This window comes from Hippocampus guttulatus, chromosome 9 (genome assembly GCF_054856545.1).
Source record: "Hippocampus guttulatus isolate MCC_2025c chromosome 9, RoL_Hgut_1.0, whole genome shotgun sequence".
Classification (NCBI taxonomy): Eukaryota; Metazoa; Chordata; class Actinopteri; order Syngnathiformes; family Syngnathidae; genus Hippocampus; species Hippocampus guttulatus.
In genome coordinates, this window is record NC_141269.1 from 5,431,179 (window position 1) to 5,449,606 (window position 18,428).

The 18,428-nt window shown below is 45.0% G+C and overlaps 2 protein-coding genes across 4 annotated transcripts; one reads left to right on the forward strand and one right to left on the reverse strand.

Moving 5' to 3' along the window:
• Window positions 1-1,595: 1,595 nt before the first annotated feature.
• cbx6a (chromobox homolog 6a) lies at window positions 1,596-7,041 on the reverse strand. The gene is made up of 5 exons (XM_086120421.1): window positions 6,796-7,041; window positions 5,634-5,677; window positions 5,428-5,493; window positions 5,081-5,147; window positions 1,596-4,843 (listed from the first exon to the last, which is right to left on the reverse strand). Exons 1-5 carry the CDS (start codon window positions 6,862-6,864, stop codon window positions 3,818-3,820), a joined length of 1,272 nt encoding a protein of 423 aa, XP_085976547.1. The 5' UTR covers window positions 6,865-7,041; the 3' UTR covers window positions 1,596-3,817.
• An 830-nt stretch (window positions 7,042-7,871) lies between these two features.
• pla2g6 (phospholipase A2, group VI (cytosolic, calcium-independent)) lies at window positions 7,872-18,212 on the forward strand. Of its 3 annotated transcripts, XM_086121111.1 has the most exons (19): window positions 7,872-7,929; window positions 10,099-10,319; window positions 10,683-10,895; window positions 11,148-11,328; window positions 11,717-11,904; window positions 12,299-12,395; window positions 13,663-13,845; window positions 13,914-14,022; window positions 14,245-14,361; window positions 14,698-14,788; window positions 14,862-15,025; window positions 15,144-15,294; window positions 15,852-15,988; window positions 16,078-16,155; window positions 16,291-16,445; window positions 16,526-16,577; window positions 17,192-17,307; window positions 17,380-17,453; window positions 17,656-18,212. In XM_086121111.1, the coding sequence occupies exons 2-19, from the start codon at window positions 10,105-10,107 to the stop codon at window positions 17,801-17,803; spliced, it is 2,469 nt and encodes an 822-aa protein (XP_085977237.1). In that variant the 5' UTR covers window positions 7,872-7,929; window positions 10,099-10,104; the 3' UTR covers window positions 17,804-18,212. The 3 variants fall into 3 exon arrangements, with proteins under 3 accessions (XP_085977237.1, XP_085977235.1, XP_085977236.1); XM_086121109.1 differs by lacking the exon at window positions 16,078-16,155; XM_086121110.1 differs by lacking the exons at window positions 7,872-7,929; window positions 16,078-16,155 and adding an exon at window positions 9,588-9,930.
• Window positions 18,213-18,428: the final 216 nt, after the last annotated feature.

Here is an 18,428-nt window from a genome sequence, read left to right on the forward strand (position 1 = left end):
TATAGGTCTCCAGACTGCTATAAATGCTACGTAATACGTACCACCTTTGTCATATTTTCGCACTACCCTTTACAGTAGATGCCTTTGATTAAAGAACACATTCAAATTATTTTGATGGAAGTGGTCGGAAGATTGGAGCAGAATTCAACTGAAAACACGAACAATGTTTTCGAGGGGCTGCTGCGAATTAATTACCTTTAATAAATTCATTTGGGGGTGGAAACAGGCTTTGAGAAGTCAAACTAACGTTTAGCTTCTCGTTTCAGAGTCGTAAATGCTCGAAACGAGGCTTAATAGGACTCCACTAGAGCGAGGCACGAGCCATATAATAAATGGTGCCACGGGCAGCCGAGATTGGCAGCTTAATCTCCAGAGGTGGCAGACGTGACATGCGAACGCACGCACTTCCGCGGAAGTGGGCCACTGATGACACCAAGGGGACGACTTTAATTCGGTCTGGCCTCTCAATAGAGGACGTGCGCTGCAGGAGTGGAAATAGATACGAGTGCTTCTGGTGTCATCTGAAGTCATTTCAGAACAGTTGGAACGATAAAGAAAAGAATACCTTGACGTTGAAGCAGCCTTCATGATGCAGCTGAAGGAGCCTTTCTTGTGCAGCCCAACAGCGCCACTGTGCGGAATATTGAAATATTACTGGAACGTAAATCGCTTTCATAAAATATCGGCAGAACAGGTTCGGAAAAGCAACAGGATTGGTGCTTATAACTAAGACAAATTTGAACGAGATGTGAAAAGGAACTTATACCAGTTTAAATTCCATGAGCATTCCTTCTCACTTTCATAAAGGTTGAAGAGCAAACATTGCATTCAGTGGGCCAAAAAAAAAAAAAGTATGTGAACCACTTGGGAATTACCTGGATTTCTAACCTAAGTCACAAAAATTGCCAAGCACAGACCTTAAACTAATAATACAAACGATTTGCAATAGCAGCAGCCGAATGAATGATGAGGTCTCCAAAACCACAACACAGAAAACAAATTGAGCCAAAACTAATTGCGAGAAGCTTCATCATGCAACACGACAATGACCCTGAACAAAATGTCAACAAAAAGGAGTTTATCAGGTTTACAATGAATCAGTTTACCATGAAGTAAAATCTGGAATTCTGCACTGTTGTCTAATATTCATGTTTTGATCTGAAACCCAAATGTCTTGAGGATAACAAAAAACAAAGGAATTAACCGTGCTGTTCCAATACTTTTGGAGGTGACTGTATTTAGAAACAAACTAATATTAAAACAAACAAAAGCATTTTTGAAAAATAAAAACAAACAAGCACACTCCGAAAATTAAAGCTACCGGCATCTGAATAAAAAATTATGTTCAATGCTGTCTATGGTGAACATCAGACATCATTTTACAACTTTTTTAAAAACATTTTACTGTGTAACTTCATATTACACTGGCTACTTTATAATACACTTTTGTCATTCAGAATCAACAACTTTAAAATTTGCCCATGTGGTTAGCTTGGGCAAATTGTTTAAAACAAGTTCATGTTTTATGACGGTGATAGTTTGATTCCTCATTCGACTTTGTTGCAAGTGTATTTTTAAGAAATTAGGCAAACTGCTTCGGGACAGCTTTTTAATTTAAAGCCTCGTAAAAGGAAAAACACACAGAAAGCAACGGCAGTAAACAGGTAACATGACAAGTGAATATATATCATTTGTACAATTGAAAACATGCTTCAGAGAGATACGTACATTACAATGTCACCCGTGTACAGAACTCATAAACGAGCTAACAAAGACAGCCTTCTGGATCAAACTCACGTCGAATTGCATCACATTAAACATAATTATGCATAATTCGAAAATGTACTATAGTACATAGAATACAATTTAAAAGCACATGGTTCAATTCATCAACAAGGATCCTTCCTTTCAAAAAAGCAGTGCGAAATAAAGCACTGGAAAATTATATATGTACGCCATTAATAAAATTACAAAAGGGAAACACACCTAAAAAAAAGAATCCTATTTGGTAGAAAGATAGGCCACTAAATCGAGTTATGCTACCCCTTATGACAACGGCAAGTAGCCCAACACCTTGGTACACTTCTACACGACTTCTACCCACAACTTAAACATAGCGGACATACACGATCCTCAGAAGAGCCCATTCCAAAAAAAATATATTTTAAAAAATCATTCAACTTTAAAAGAAGTGACTCTTTCTTCATGTGGTCCATTTTTGGAAGGAGCCGCTCCGAGTGAGCCTATGAGTACTGACAACAAGGAGAACCATCCAGTATGCAGAAGAACAAGAGGAGACGTCATTTTCTTTTTACAAGCTTGCGTCTTCATATTCATGCTTAAGTTGTGGCAGGCTAACGGAAGTGTTTGCTTCTTCGGAGCTGAGGCGAGGTTAAAACGGTCGTCGCCCGGAGTGCGGCTTGGGATGAAGGATCACCATAAGTTACAAAGTCTACCGATGCGGCTTACTACGTGTGCATATAAATACTGGCTTGTACTTTCTGTGTATACTGTATTCTGCGTTCAAAGTGAAAGGCATTGACGAACTACAGTACATGAGTCTATGGACGCAGTCAAGTGCATTTCATTCATTATTCACTTCATCGTACTGCAGTGTGTTCAGTGCAAAAACACGTCGAAACTGTCAGGACCTGCATTTGAAGAAAAATCAGCAAGGGCGGGGTTGTTTGGGAGGGCGGGGCGGTTAAAAGGCTCCTTCGCAGACGACTTCTTTCACACTGTTCACAAATGAGCGTTTGTCCAAGTGCGCATGAACGCAACGCGGCTATCCAAGTGAACAAAGTATAGTCAAGTGGCAGGTGGGACGTAGTAGCTGCCATCAAATTCAAGTGAAACACTTTCAAATACATTTGACAATTCAATGGATGGGCGGAATTTGGTTGTATTCTAACCTTGAGGCCACGCCATTTATTTCAAATGGACTCTTGTTTTAAGCGGCACATTCATAGAGGTATGAATTTAGCAATAGCCGTATCACTGTGGTGATCCTGCTGCGCTGCTCACCGCTTGTAATATACTGTATTTCTCATATAATTTGTATTAAAATATTCGGAACAGCTCTGCAGCTCCAAGCGCAACAGAAGCAAGCAGTTGGCGCCATACTGCGGCGGTTTGACACAATGTATCAGTACTGTACTCGGTATCAGTCTGGAAAATGATGGTATCGAATATCTGTAATTGCAATCTATGATATCCGTTATCCAAAGGCTGAGCTGCACATTATTTGTTTACGGAGTAGCTAGTGACTAGTGAATATTTCCGGGTCCTTACCCAATATTGTATCTGCCTCAGTACAGTTCTGAAGAGAAGAAAAAAAAAAACCTGAATACAAAAATGTGGATTTTTTTTTTTTTTTTACTATCTGTGCCCCACTTTTGGATCCAGACCCACTAGTTGAGAATCACCTTCTTAAAAGATTCCACAATATGACAACAAAGCACTATTCTAGCCTGTCTTGAGCGCATGTGCATGTACATGTACAAATGCAATTTCAGTGCATTCATTATTTTTTTTTTCCAAACTCCAATCATTTGTCAGGAAATGTTTTAAGAATTTAAAGGGCATGTATGAAGAGTTTGAAATTGGATTATAGTTGATTTGGGAGGTTTATGTAACTATAACAAACTTAAGAGCATTTTAGGTAGAGCGACAACGACTCACGGTTTTAGCTTACTCGTCACAGGGCTCTGTGCCAATTATTTTGACTGTGAAATTAAGATCTCGAAAAGGTGAGCATTCTTATCTTTTTCAATGATGCAGTGGCAACAACTATTCAATGGTGGTACCACATGACCTGTTATGGCTTGGGCGGGGTGGTGTCTGTGGTGTCAGCGGCGCATGGCAGTGGGGATGCGGCGCCCTCCGCCGAGACAGGCGAGGCGGGGCCTGAAGCGGGGGAGGGGAACTCCTTGATGGTGACGGTGACCAGGTTGGTGGTGACGTCGGTGACCACCACGTCCTTGCAGCTGGGTCCCATTTGCGGGTGCCAGTCTGGGTCACCCTCGGCGGGCACCCTGGCTTGTTCCGGCGGGCCACCGCCACCTTGGGGCAATGAGGCACCCGGGGCGTCGCCGGCGTCCTCCCCGGTAGGTAGAGTGGGCGACGCAGCAGGGTTGGCGGGAGCAGACGGGGCGATATTTGGAGATTCTGCAGGAGTTTTGGATTGTGGGACAGATTGGGAAGGGGGTGCGGAAGCGGGCAAGTTGGATGGGGTAGGACGGGTGTTCCTGCCGTTGCAGGACCCTGTTTGAGGTTGAAAGGCTAGGGGTCCCCCGCACTGCAACCCAAAAGGCTTCCCGTACATTGGGAAGCCGAGCATCTTCAGCGGGGGCTGGAAAGGTCTATAGGGAGCTTCTCCCTTCTTCCCGATAATGCGATTGCGGGACGGGATATTCTGGCGGCCCCCCGGGAGACTGCGAGAGCCGCCACTCGCCGAGCCGCTGCGACCCGGCTTGTCGATTACCTTCAGGTTGAGGATGATACGCCCGCGCTTGACCTCGCGGGGCTTTACGCGGCGGTTGAGGATGCGCACGGTCTCGGAGAAAGGCGAGGCATGAGGGCGGGACGGGAAGCCGCCGGACCCGGGGAAAGAGGACGCCATGGGGTCCGAACGGGGCAGGGGGCGGCGGGACATGCGGTGGCAGCGGTGAATGTCCTTCTTTAGCTTGTGGGTTGCGGCCAGGGAGCTGAGCTTCGGGGACGTGGGGGCCAAAGTGTGAGGCACGGAAGAGGAAGAGGAGGAAGGAGTCACTCGGCTGGAAGCGGAGTGCGATTTCGCTTGGCGAGATTTGGTGCATTGAGAGCTTGTTTCACCTTTCTGAGGCTGGAAAAAAAAACATCCATTTTACCAAACAATTTTTATAGTTGGAGAAATGAAGATAAATGATATTCCCTCCCTGAAAATTTTGATTCAATAAATTAGCATTATGTTTTGTTTATTGTCACTGGATGGTGTCATACTGAGAAGGGCTTCAATTTAAGGAGCATTTCGGTCAGCTAAATGACTACCGTTTTGAGAGTGCCAATAAAAAAAGTGGACATTAGCCTCATTTTCATGTACCTTTATTACCAGGTTTCTGGGTTTCGGCCCTCGCTTTTTGGGGCCGTTACGGTCCCGCTCTCTTTCCCTGAAAAGAAAATAGAGAAATAAAACAGTAACACAGTTTATTATGACAACCACAAACACAACATATGTGCATTTCCTCAAATCATAGTTTTGCCTTCTTAAAACCCCGTGCCCAAATTAGCAGTCTGGATCGTCTTGCACTTTAGAAGAAAATGCCCCCGTGGCTGTGGAACTACAGTAATTCATAAAACAAATGCCCACCACCCCTGTTGCAGAAATAGAATAATTATTTGTGTGTGAAACGAATTGAAACTTATTTTAAATTGATGCCATCTACTGACTTTTGCTCAAAGCCTAGTATGAGCCTGTCATCCAGAATATTGTCTTCTGGCTCCCAGGTGCTGTCCCTGAATGAGAACAAAGAACACATCGAAAGAGGACATATCTTAAAATATACTTAAAACAAACAAAATAATTCTATATTTAGACTTGAAATAAATAAATAAGGGACTTTTGGGTACACGTGATCAGTTGAAGCAGCACTTACTTCATTGCCCATCCCTTCCATTTCACCAAATATTCAAGTCTCCCCTGCAAGAAAAACATGCACAAGTGCAGACGTTATGTGATTTATCCATGAATTCAAATATATTTGTCAAGGTGTAATTTGAAAAACGTCCCCCCCACCTTGTCATTTAAAAAAAAAAGATAGTTATTAGTATGGAGAGAACATGCAAACTTCACACAGGAGCCGGAATCGAACCCTGCATGTCTGCATTGTGAAGTGCAAGTGCTAACCAGTCGACCACAGTGCCGCTGTCCGATTCATGTGAGAAGTCATAATGTCAGTGAAGATCAGAAGTGAGAATGTCATATAAGCGCTTTCGCCAGCTTTGCAATCATGGAGTGTAATAATCAAAATCGCAATTAAATTTGGTTAACCGCACAGCCCTTGTAAAATTGCATATCTTCATTACCATGTTGAACAGTGGGGAGGTCTGAAAAGGAGTCCCACTCAGGCCCTGTATGCAGGCACATGCAATTTTTAATACAGCATACTGTTTCATGGAGCCCATTAAACCAAAATGAGATTCACTGGTGTAGTAGGCACATGTGGCAAGAAGCTCAGTGAAAGTTTTGAGTTAAGGCCATTCAGAGGTCACCGGAGGCCTTTTCAGAGGGGCTACTGGTTCACTGCATGTACCTGACACTTGACCTGAGCACCCCCTAGTATTGTTGACAGGCTTTTGACTGATACTGCTGACCTTGTGGCCTCTAACAAAAGTTGAAGGAACTACTGGAAATCCTCAAATAGGAAGCCAACCATAATAAAGGGGTATGGTTTGAAAGCATCTTGTATGAGGGAAGACAAAAGTCACATTTAACAAGAGACATCTGTGGTATGTACGCCCATTGGGGCCGCGTAGCTTAGCCACCGTTAGCTGCCATAAATCAGGCCCCAGTTTAAACACTACTCCCGGCCTCAGTCTTTCACAAGCGAGCCTCTTTTGTGTGACTTTTACTGCCGGGCAAACGCATCAAAACGGCAGTCACGTCTTGAACACTTTCGCGGGATACCTTAGCATGTAGCTTAGCAAGCCAGAGGCCTCCGGCGCCGGAGAGAGAGTCGAAGACGAACGACTTTCCCGCGGATAACATCTGTCAAAACACGCGGGAGGACGGTGGAGGTGGTGGTAGCGCAGACTCACCTTGCGGACGCGGCGCTTCAGTATGGCTTCCGCGGCGAAGACGCGGTCGCCCATCGCCGAGAGCTCCATTATGCGGTTCCCGTCTGGAATCGGTTACCGGAGACAGGGGGTGGGGGGTTCGGCTCTGCTTGGTTCGACCGCGGCCGAACTGTCCGCGACACGCACGCACGCAATCACGGATACTGAATTCTGCCTGCTCCTGTGTGTCACGTGGTTGAGGCCAGCCCCCCTGGTCGTCGTGGAAACAAGGAAGACACTCACCACAACCTACAAACCCCGCGCTTCACTTTTATTAGCCGACGTCATCCCGGTGTGACAACAACATTTATGAGATTACTGGTGATAGAAACTGGAAAACTGCGTGGCTTTTGTCTAGAAAATCTTTAAGTAGAAACACATTGATATGGGGCCTTTAAAAAATTGGTAAAAATTAAGATGCTAAAATCTAAAATGAACATTGACTTATGATGCTGTTTTGCTCTAATTAACTGGAAACAATATCCCATTTGTTTTTGGGACTGTATTGTACTCATACTGTATTTTTGGACTGACCTGAATAATTTTATCAATTTCAAATTTCAATGTAAATTTCAGACAGCTTCTATTTGGACTGTCTATTTTTTATATATATATATATAATTAAGTTTCAAATCCAACCAGAAGACTGTGATTTATATTTAGGAAATAAACTTGAGACCCTTCTTTTTTATACTTCTTGTTTGCCCAATTTTACTTTTGTTTGTTCTATAGATGGTATGTCCTTGTATGTTGTTGTTAATTTAATTTGATTGGTCCCAACATTTTATTTCATTACTTAGTTTTACATACAGATTTTACTATTTAACCCCGCCAGATAAATAAACAAAAAACAAACACACAAACAAATAAATAAGTACTGAGATAAAAGAACCACACGAAGTATCATGAATCATTTTATTGTTTCGTTTCGGGTGGAGGGGGGGTTAGTATTGTGATTAAATGATTTTCACGATATGTTTCAATTATTATCTCCCGCCTACATAGTGATAAGTGAGCTGTGTGATTGGTTCTTATAGTGTCACTCATCAGGCTTGGTTGCAGCGTAGTCTTTTTTTTCCGCTGTCATAAGTCAGACATCACAAAGAAGAGGTTGTTGTAAGTATGTTCCGTGCTCTGCTGCTGCGATACTTAACGCGATTATCTACGACTAACGGGGAGAAATGTAATTTATGAAGTTTTGTTTTCACAATGGGAGCCGTTTTTTAAACGACTTTAAATGACTGCTTTCACCGCCTTTCGGCTCTGACGTGTTTGTTGTCATGCGAAATGAACTGGACGACCTGAAACGTGCGAGTAGAATGAATGGACTTGTTTTATCATTCATAATGGAGTTTCACCTCCAATGCTTTGTTTTTTAATGGGAAACGTACAACTGAGACAAACGACAGCCAAGATACCAGCGTTGATTGGGTCGTTATCTAAAGGCTCCCTTTCAGTTCAGCACCGTTAGAGCGCTGAGCAGCACTTGTTTTAATGCTTGAATGTTCTGACTTTTGTGTGAATAAATTGTGTTCTTGCAGCCCCTTAGGCAGGGTTACACAAACAAAGTGAAATAATTCATCTTACTGTCCTTTTCATGTGAAAAACGAATGTGATAAGTTCCATATGAAATGAAACAGAGCTGAAGTCATGCTGTGTTCAAGACAAATGGATGAATAGCAATATCCAAACTCGCACCAGAGCTGACTGTGGTATGCAACGATCTTGCTTACTCGAAGACCTCCATGACCTTACGTTCACCCAAGAAATATTTAACTGCACATGAACCCAGAGTTTTTGGGATAAAAAAACAGCGTGGAACTGCGTCCAAAATTTTACTGTACATTTTTGTCAAGGCCAGGTTTCTTGAGCCAGGGTTGCACCACAGCATGTTTAAATCATTAGGGAGCTACACCAGAAAATGATGCATAACACAGAGTGAGTCATGTTATGAGTTTATAATGACATCCTCCTGGAAAATAACACTGGATATGATGTGTAACTTGTTTTGTTGATCTAACTGCAGCGTGGACCACTGTACAGTACTCTGTTGGGTCGTTTGCAGCACCTGGTGGGCATTAGTGCTAGCGCCCTTCAGTGGTTTACATCCTATTTGGCTGACAGAACTTTTTGTATGACCCATGCTCGCTCTGAGTCTTGAACTGTCATATGGTGTTCCACTGGGTTCAATTCTGGAGCCTCTGCTGTTTTCATTGTATCTGCTTCCTTTGAGTTCCATCTTAAGTAAACATGGTATTTCCTTCCACTGCTATGCAGAGACTGTCACATCTACATCCCGCTGAGCAAAAAAGACACTTTCTCATTCGGTCACTTTTATCTTGTCTGGAGGAAATCAAGACCTTGTTGACAGTGGATTTCTTGCATTTCCAAACCTCCTGACTTGGCTACTGATCTCAAGCCAACAGTCTCGAACTTGACAGTAACATTTAATTGGACCGGCAAATTGGTGCTGTTGTTCACTCCAGCTTCTTTCATCTTAGGCAGCTGGCTAAAGTAAAGCCTCTCCTTTCTCAAGAGCTCTTTGAAACAGTAATTCATGCTTTCTTCACATCTCGGCTAGATTATTGCTATGCAATTTATTTTGGAGTCGGACAATTCTGCATCAAGCGTCTCCAGTTGGTCCAAAATGCTGCTGATCGCCTCTTGACTGGTACTCGTAAGAGTGTAGATTTTGGGCTACACGTGGCCTAGTGGCTCAGTGAAAGTCTTGAGCGAAGGCCATTCAGAGGTCACTGTGGGCCTATTTTGATGGGGGCTACTGTTTCACTGCATTGACCTGACACTTGACCTGAATACCCCCTACCATTGTTTACAGGCTTTGACAGATGCTACTGACGTTAAGGGCACTAACAAAATGGAAGGGACTATTTGAAAGCCTCAAAATACAAGCAGAGAAAAAGGAAAAGTCATGGGTAAAGTGTATCTTGCACTAGGATGCCAGAAGTCATGTTAAACAAGAAAAGCATTTGTGGGATGTACGCCTACTGTGGCCTTGTAGCTTTAACCATGCAGCACGTAGCTTAGCAGCGTACAAAGTTACATTACGTGCAACTGTGATTGGTGATTTCTGAACACAGCTCCATCCCCAGTCATAAGGTATGCGTACTTGTGCAACCGCATTATCAAAGTTACTTTTCCTTCCCAGCTGTAATGTAAAAATGTAATGTAAAAATGTTTGTTTTTTTTCACTGAAATTATACAGGATATAGGTCACATTAATGGTTGAAAAAGTTTTGAAATGATTCACATTATGATTCCTCCCAGGTCACGATGCAGTTCCTGGGCCGTCTTTTGGACACCGTGACCTCAGTGTCTACCCTGTTCACCAACCCTTACCGTGTGAGGGACGTTCAGTTGTCCGACTACGGCGGGGGCGGGAAAATCAGGCTGAAGCAGGAAGGACGTCTGGTTCTATACAAAAACAGCCAATGCCAATCATGGGATTGTGTGCTAATGTGCCCCGACACACCTGCAGCGGCCCTGAGGTCAGTGGGGCAAGGGAGATGTCACATGTAATGGTTGTGTTTGTGAAATGTACATTTTGTGTACCTGAAATGTCACAGATGGTATTCCTCTTTTGGCCCATGATTGCATATTGACATACAAAGTCTGACACCAAAGTATGACTGTACACTATTGAACCTATTTATTGCTTGTTGACTGAACATGATCATTTTTGGAGGTCACACCAACTGATACAAAAAATAAATATGTTGACCAAGATGTGCCAGAGTTTATTGGGTTCCCCCAAAGTTTTTTTGTTTTTTTAAAAAATCAGTTTAGTAGTTTTTGAAGTGTTGTTAACCATATACCAAGTTTGACTAAATGCGCATCACCTTTGGCATCAGGCTTTTCCAGGTGGCGTCAGAAGAGGATGCCATGAACTGGTTCCCGCAGTACGCACTTAAACTTCCGCCCTTCTATGACACACTACCGCCGATGAAGGCCGAGACCGCCCAGATAATCGTCGACTGCCTGCGTAACCACCCGGATTGGAGCGCCGCTCACATCGCCGTGGACACGGGCCTCAGGGAGTGTCTCAAACACAACTACGTTCAGAGGTGAGACGGGACTCCCAGGAAGTTGTTGTCAGTTGGCTTTTTGTTTGTATAAATCAATGCAAACCTTCTGATCTGAGGCACTGGCGCGACATTGTTACCAAACTACAGGATTGAAGAGTAAAACACAAACACCATGACCACACTGCGGTTGTCGGCTGCAGCTCATACCCAGACAGTCAAAGTCAGACATGGGTCTGAAATGCATCCCCCGACGTAAACTGGGGTTCACTGTCAAAGGTTTTATGTTTGCAGTCAGATCAACGCTCGGGATGCACTCGGTCAGACGCCGCTGCATCTGGCGTGCGAGCGAAGTGATGCGGCGTGTGTGAAGGAGCTGCTGGAGGAGAGCCAGGCTCGCACTGACATCAGAGACAACCAGGGAGAGACGCCAATGCACATTGCCGCCAAGCACGACTCCCCTGCCATCATCCAGGTGAGCGGGAAAAAAATTACCATATTCTCAAATATCAGCCTCTGCTCTATAGTAATACTACAAAGTGCGATTATTCGGTGGACAAACCAAGCATGGGTTGAGAAGCAACAAACTACAATAGTAATAAGGCTTAGAACAAAAATCAGCGCACGTCTCGATGGACTTGCAGCTATGCAGCAAACTTAATAGGCCCAACTTCGATGAAGGAATAGACTGAGAACAAATCCACCCTTCAGAGCAATTGAGTGCTGCCAATTATGTAAGCCATCATGACTCCAGTGCTTTTAAGACAAACTAACTACTCAAGCTAATTCTACATGACGCATCCTCTCCATAGTTGTAATTTTGCTCCTCATTTTGGCAATCGGTATTGTTCTGTGGTCACCAGGTGTTGTGTTCGCGCCTGTGCTCGGGCGTGAACGAGCTGAACAACAGCGGGGAGACTCCGCTCCACGTTTCCTGTCGCCTTGGCCGAGTGGAGGCCGTCAAAGCCCTCTTGGGAGGCGGGGCCAAGTGCAACGTTCCCGGCGGCGCCGGCTACCCAATCCACTCTGCCATGAAGTACAGTGAGAGGAGGTGAGCAAGCAGTCTGGAATCTTAAAAAAACTTGCAAGATTAGTCAATCGTATGTCAAGCCACCACTGTACATTGGACTGAGCAGCCAGGACATACACTTGTTACTGACTTCACACTAAGCTCCAATACTGCTTTTCATCATAATTTCCTTCTTTGCCATCACTGGTACTCTTCTGAAGCAACATTAAAACACACACACACACACAAATCCACAGAAAAACCAAAGTACAATTGCGGGTTTCGATCATCATTGAAAAGAAGTCGAGCGAGATAAGCGGCTGTCCCGCTTTGATGTGTATGCAAACAGTTTTCACCCCCACAATCGTTGTCGAGTTCCATAAATTGTCACTCCATATGATGGGTAGCACTTCATAAGAAATGTTTTCTTTGTCAGCTGTACAGAGGAGATCCTGAAAGCAGACCCTGACCAGCTGCACGCCGAAGACTCCTTGTATGGAGGCACGCCCCTCCACTGGGCAAAAACAGCAGAGGTGAGGGACATCACAAAACATGTCATTCCAGAGCTTATCAACAGCTTGTAGAGCTGGCAAAATTTCTCACACTTAACTCATTCACTGCCACTGACCAGTTTACTTGTCGATGACGTGTTTCAAAGGGAACGGGTTGTGATGTAGCGCCGATGTGGATTTCCAGCTCAGAAACAACCTTAACTGACGTACAAGCACCAGCGACACACCGTCAACATACAATACGACAAGATCACTGCTACTTGTGGATGTTCTGTAAAGCATTTTCTCACAGCTGCAGCTGTCGTGAAAGCGCTTTATAAATACATCATATTTTTATTTATTTTTTTCAGATTATACTACGAAATTATAAATATAATATATGGATAAGGCCATGGATGGAGAATATATTAGTGCTCTAAATCTCTTACCAATGTTGTAATACGCTTTCCTTCACGTTCCTCCGTGCTGTTGCCGTCTCTTTTTTTCCTCGCCATGTAGCGGTGACCCCAAGATGTCAATTAACTGACCTTGACATTTTCTCGTAGAAATTTTTCAGCAACAGCGGGTGTGGGGCTGGGGTAAATGCCCTCATCTCAAGGTGCCACCGCCCGACTTCGGCACGCCACTACATTTAAAGGCCCACCTGCTTTGCTTCTGCCATCCATCCATTTTCCGATCCGCTTTATCCTCACAAGGGTCGCTGGGGGTGCTGGAGCCTACCCCAGCTGTCGTCGGGCAGTAAGCGGGGGACACCCTGAAATGGTTGTTAGCCAATCGCAGGGCACACAGAGATGAACAATCATCCACACTCACACCTAGGGACAATTTCGAGTGTTCAATCAGCCTGTCATGCATGTTTTTGGAATGTGGGAGGAAACCGGAGAACCCGGAGAAAACCCACACAGGCCCGGGGAGAACGTGCAAACTCCACACAGGAAGGCTGAGGCCGGGATCAAACTCACGACCTCTGCACTGGGAGGTCGACGCACTCACCATTGGATCACCGGGGCGCCCTTTGCGATTGCAAATCTTCAAAAAAAGAAGCTGCCTGATGCGCCGACACAAAGTTGACAGCAGAGGGCAATGTTGAACTTCTCAGACGGGCCCACTAAACAGCCCCAACGCCAGCCTACATTTTAAGTTGTAGCGTTGTTTGTTGTGGGCCAATGTGCAACTGTGCCATGCGAACAGACCATGACTGAATTTTCTCAATGACTTGCACAACGTATTTGTTTTTCATTACTCGCCACCGCTGAGAGCTTTACTCTCAACACGCCCTGCGTTCTAGATGTGCCGCATGTTGCTGGAGAGGGGCAGCGCAATCAACTACCTCAGTAAGACAGGCGAGAGTGCACTGCACATTTGCACCAAGAAAGGTCGCTTCGAAGCAGCTATGGTCTTACTCACCCACGGCGCAAACGCCAACCTGAAGGGTCTGGACGGAAACACGGCGTTGCACCTCGCCATGAAGGTGCGTGGCTGCGATTTGTGGCCCCGAATCCTGGCCAAACGGAATAATGACCGGTTGTGTGGGAACAGATGGATCACATGGAGCTGATCAAAGCTCTGATTGTGTTCGGAGCCAACGTGGAGATCCACAACGACTTGGGAGAGACGCCGGGCCTGATTGCCGCTCGCACCAGCAAAGGTACTGCTTAAAAATCCTCTTTTGTCACTCCCGAGTTTCCTCATACTTATTTTATTTGAAGGAAGCCATCTTGAGCTTGCCATTAAGTCATTTATTAATCTTTATTTATGATCATTATTAACCTACCAATAAAAATTTTGTAACCCCTTTCTTTGTGTGTGCATGTCTAACTGCGATTTGCCGTGCATGTTGTTTGGGGGGGAAAAAAACAAAACGAACAAGGTCCCAATAGAAAGATACTGCTGGACATGCTGTGTAGTGTGGGTGTGCAACGCTGCCTGCCCCCCTCCCCCGGCAGCCCTCTGCCCATCGGCAACAAAGTTGCTGCGCCAGGCATAGGTAACACCGTTGTCGTCTTGCTCATTATCTGCCACTCCTCTAAACTCTTTGATGCATCTCCTTAACATTTTCTTGTACTTAGGTACTTTGTTTCATGTAACTTAGTGATAGCATTTTTAAATTAAGAGACATGAAGAGTTGATTTTTTTTTTTTAATTGCTTGCATGTTAGGTGTTGAACAAGTCAATCCTTTGCCTATTAAATTAGCTTTCAGCACGTGTTTGGTGATGTGGCTCATTGCCACATACACACAGTGTAATGTTTGAAGTGTCCCTCTCTGACTGAAAATGGACATTTCGTGATTTCACAAACCACTGCCATCTGATCACCCCGCAGGATTTGAGGACATAATACACATGGGAGCTACGATCGCTGCAATGAGCAGAGGCAAGTCAGAGGTGGACGGTCCCAAGATGAACAAAAGGAGGTGTGTACATGTAGCTTTGTTACATGGTGAAAGCGGAGTGATTTACTGCAGTTTACGTTCGAACCCTCTGCAGGACGGACAGGTTGCTGTGTCTGGATGGAGGAGGGATCAGGGGCCTGGTTCTGATCCAGATGCTGATCGCTTTGGAGAAGGAGGCCGGCCGGCCCATCAGGGAGCTCTTTGACTGGGTGGCCGGCACCAGCACTGGCGGCATTCTGGCCCTCGCTATTGTCCATGGTCTGCACATTGGGATATTTTTGTTGTTTTTGTTTGTTTGTTAGTGTTTTTAATTTCACATCTCACTTGACCCCTCATCTCAACATGAATGTGATGACAACTCTGCTTTAATGTGCAGGGAAGTCCATGGAGTACCTCCGCTGTTTGTACTTTCGGATGAAGGAGCAGGTGTTCAGAGGCTTGCGACCCTACGAATCGGCCCCACTCGAGGACTTCCTGAAGAAAGAGTTTGGAGAGAATACCAAAATGGCAGACGTCCAGTACCCCAGGTGCTGCTTTATTCAGCCCCATTACAACACTTATAAACCATCTTAGACACCCTCCTTTTCTTTGCTGTCCAAAAGAAAATCAGAATTTTGTCATCAATGTCAAAGAGGAAAAGGATAGACTGTTTCTTTGTTACTGTTTTTTTTTTTAATTACTGGGAATAAGTTTTGTAAAAAATAATAATAAATGTGGAAAAAGTAGCTGTAAATTTTAGGCGAAAAGACAAACAAATAATTTAAATGGAAGAAGAATACAAAAACGATAATACAAAAAGTAATAAAATCATGAAAAAAATGTTACCTGGATATTGAAAAAAATAAACTGAAATGCAACAAAATTCTTTGGATTATCACAATATTTTCGGCTGTGTTCACACTACAGATCGATTCTGACTTTTCCCCCCTTGTTCTGCAAAGTCAACAGTAAAATTCCGATTCCCCCCCAGCATCAAAAGCCACACACACACTCCACATAAACGGGTGAGAGTGCTTGGGAGATGACTGACAACTGTCCGTGAATCTGCTAAGTTCTTCTTTCTTTACTCTTGTATCTCACGCAGGGTGATGGTGACCAGCGTTCTGGCAGACCGCCACCCTGGAGAGCTTCACATTTTCAGGAACTACGACCCTCCCTCCGTCGGCAGAGAGTCCCCTTACGCCACCACCGCCACCTTCAAGCCCCTCACCATCCCAGAAGGTAAGAACCACCCGTGTGTGTGTACCTTAGGGTGTGCGTGATTCGCCGTGCTGTGTCGCCGCTGTGCGCCAGCTGTGTTGCTGTTGCAGGATGGGAGGATGAGGATTTGTTGCTAGTAGGATACACTGTGGAGCCAGCCAGTAAGCGTAGGAAGGGGACTGATGAAGGTGTGTGCGTGCGCTTCGCTGAGAGACACTTGGTCACTTTGTCAGTCAGTCAGCAAGGAGGAATGTTCGGCATCACTCATGGAACACGCAAATCACATTTCAAGGCGAATCTATTGTGTTATGTCTTCTCATAAGAGCAACTTGTGTGGCGAGCTGCCCGCTCCAGTGGCGCCGCCCCAACCTACTTCCGGCCAATGGGACGCTTTCTGGACGGAGGGCTGTTGGCCAACAACCCTACTCTAGACGCCTTGTCGGAGATCCATCGGCACTACAAAGCGTTAAAAGCAGAGGTAATGCAACTTTGTTGAATTTCTGTGTTCAAAAACTAAAAGCCGTCTGATTTACAAGAATATTCTCTCTTGATTCTCAGGGTCATGGGGTGGAGATCAAGAAGCTGGGGCTAGTTGTTTCTCTAGGGACTGGTAAGCCGCTCACACTTGTGTGCACGCATACGTAAGAAAGTCAAATACTGTGCACCGATGGGTTGACTAACGAGTTTAATTCGTTTTGTGACCACATTCAAAACTCAGGTCATGAATTGGTGTTCCAGCCCAGCTTTGTGCTCCTTTGTGTGTGTGTGTGTGTGTGTGTGTGTGTGTGTGTGTGTGTGTGTGTGTGTGTGTGTGTGTGTGTGTGTGTGTGTGTGTGTGTGTGTGTGTGTGTGTGTGTGTGTGTGTGTGTGTGTGTGTGTGTGTGTGTGTGTGTGTGTGTGTGTGTGTGTGTGTGTGTGTGTGTGTGTGTGTGTGTGTGTGTGTGTGTGTGCGCGTCCACCAGGGGGCAGTATAACACAGGCACATATGAAAACATTTGAATCTCAGTTCTGGCTTTCCTGTGTGGAGCTAGCTTGTTCTTCCTGCGATTTTTTTGTTGTTGGGTCCCCCCCGTAACACTTTTTCAAAAACATACATGTTGGGTTGCCCGAAAACTCTAAATTGTCCAGCGGTGTGAATACAAATAGGCTCCACTGCGCCGAATGATGATAAGTGCCTGTTGAGTTATTCACCACCCCCCCCCCCCCCCCCCCCGCGTCCTTCAGGTAAGCCACCCCAGGTGGCGGTGAGTTCCGTGGATGTTTTCCGACCCTCAAATCCACTGGAACTAGCCAAGAGCATTGTTGGAGCCAAGGAGCTGGGGAAGATGCTAGTGGACTGCGTGAGTATCAGTTCACTCAAAAAATTAAGTTTGCGCTAACGTGCATGACATCATTGCTTTGCTGCCGGACAGTGTACTGACTCTGATGGCTGCGCCGTGGACCGAGCGAGTGCCTGGTGCGAAATGATTGACACCATCTACCACAGGTATGTTACAATCACATCTACACAGGTAGAAGCACTTGCAAATACTCTCGGGATGTGTTAGTGTCAAAGTTTTTGTTGGTGTTTCTTCACGACAAAGATGTCTTGTTTCACCCCTGTTGTGATTACAACTATTACTAACAGTACTATTAAAACAATCTTTTGACTCACTGTTGTTACTGTATTTGCCTCCCCTCTCCTGCAGACTGAGCCCGCAGCTTTCCCAGGAGGTGATGCTTGATGAAGTGAGCGATGCCATTCTAGTAGACATGCTGTGGGAGACGCAGATGTACCTGTATGACAAGAGGGAGGTGCTGCAGTCCCTTGCCAAAGCGCTTGCGGACAAGGAGTAGAGTAGAGAAGAGAAAACATTCACATTAGTGGAGAACACTGCACAAAAAGAAGGCGGGGGGGGGGGACATAGATGAGTTTCAAAACTTATATTTAAGGTAGCATCTGCAAATAGGTGGAGGCATAGCGTGATATAACCTCTGAAACCCAACAAGTAGCCCACTCCACTCTTGTGCCCCCCCCCCCCCCACCCCCCACATTTACCTCTAACATAGTTCTTCTGTTCTTTGTCAATCGATAGTGCCGCTGATCCAAGTTAAGTGGCTGGACACAAAAGTTGCTTGAAACGACTTCAAAGACAAACTGAAGACGAACTAGACTGGCACATCCAACTTTTACTGTTTCATAGTGTATATTTAAGTAGCAATTAATGTTGAATGTCAAATAAAAAAATTTTTCGTCCTCTGGAAATCAAGCCCTTTGCGGTCTGGCATCACACGGGACAGTTTATATCTCCTGTAGATGGCACCGGCGCTTTATGTCAGTGACAACCCCTCCATGAAGCTTTGAATGGAAAAGCACGTGACTGATATAAAACAACAATGAAAGGGGGGCGCCAGGAACTGAACTGGGGACCTCTTGATCTGCAGTCAAATGCTCTGCCACTGAGCTACACCCCCTTTTCTA

Excerpts from the sequence above, each read along its gene's own strand:
- pla2g6 (XM_086121111.1), top strand. The coding sequence starts at position 10,105 with ATGCAGTTCCTGGGCCGTCTTTTGGACACCGTGACCTCAGTGTCTACC. Across the intron at positions 14,023-14,244 it reads TGCCGCTCGCACCAGCAAAG|GTCCCAATAGAAAGATACTG; the intron begins GTACTGCTTAAA and ends AAAACGAACAAG. Across the intron at positions 17,454-17,655 it reads ATTGACACCATCTACCACAG|ACTGAGCCCGCAGCTTTCCC; the intron begins GTATGTTACAAT and ends CCTCTCCTGCAG.
- cbx6a (XM_086120421.1), bottom strand. The coding sequence starts at position 6,864 with ATGGAGCTCTCGGCGATGGGCGACCGCGTCTTCGCCGCGGAAGCCATA. Across the intron at positions 5,678-6,795 it reads TGAAGCGCCGCGTCCGCAAG|GGGAGACTTGAATATTTGGT; the intron begins GTGAGTCTGCGC and ends TTTTTCTTGCAG. Across the intron at positions 5,148-5,427 it reads ATACTAGGCTTTGAGCAAAA|GGAAAGAGAGCGGGACCGTA; the intron begins GTCAGTAGATGG and ends TTTTCTTTTCAG.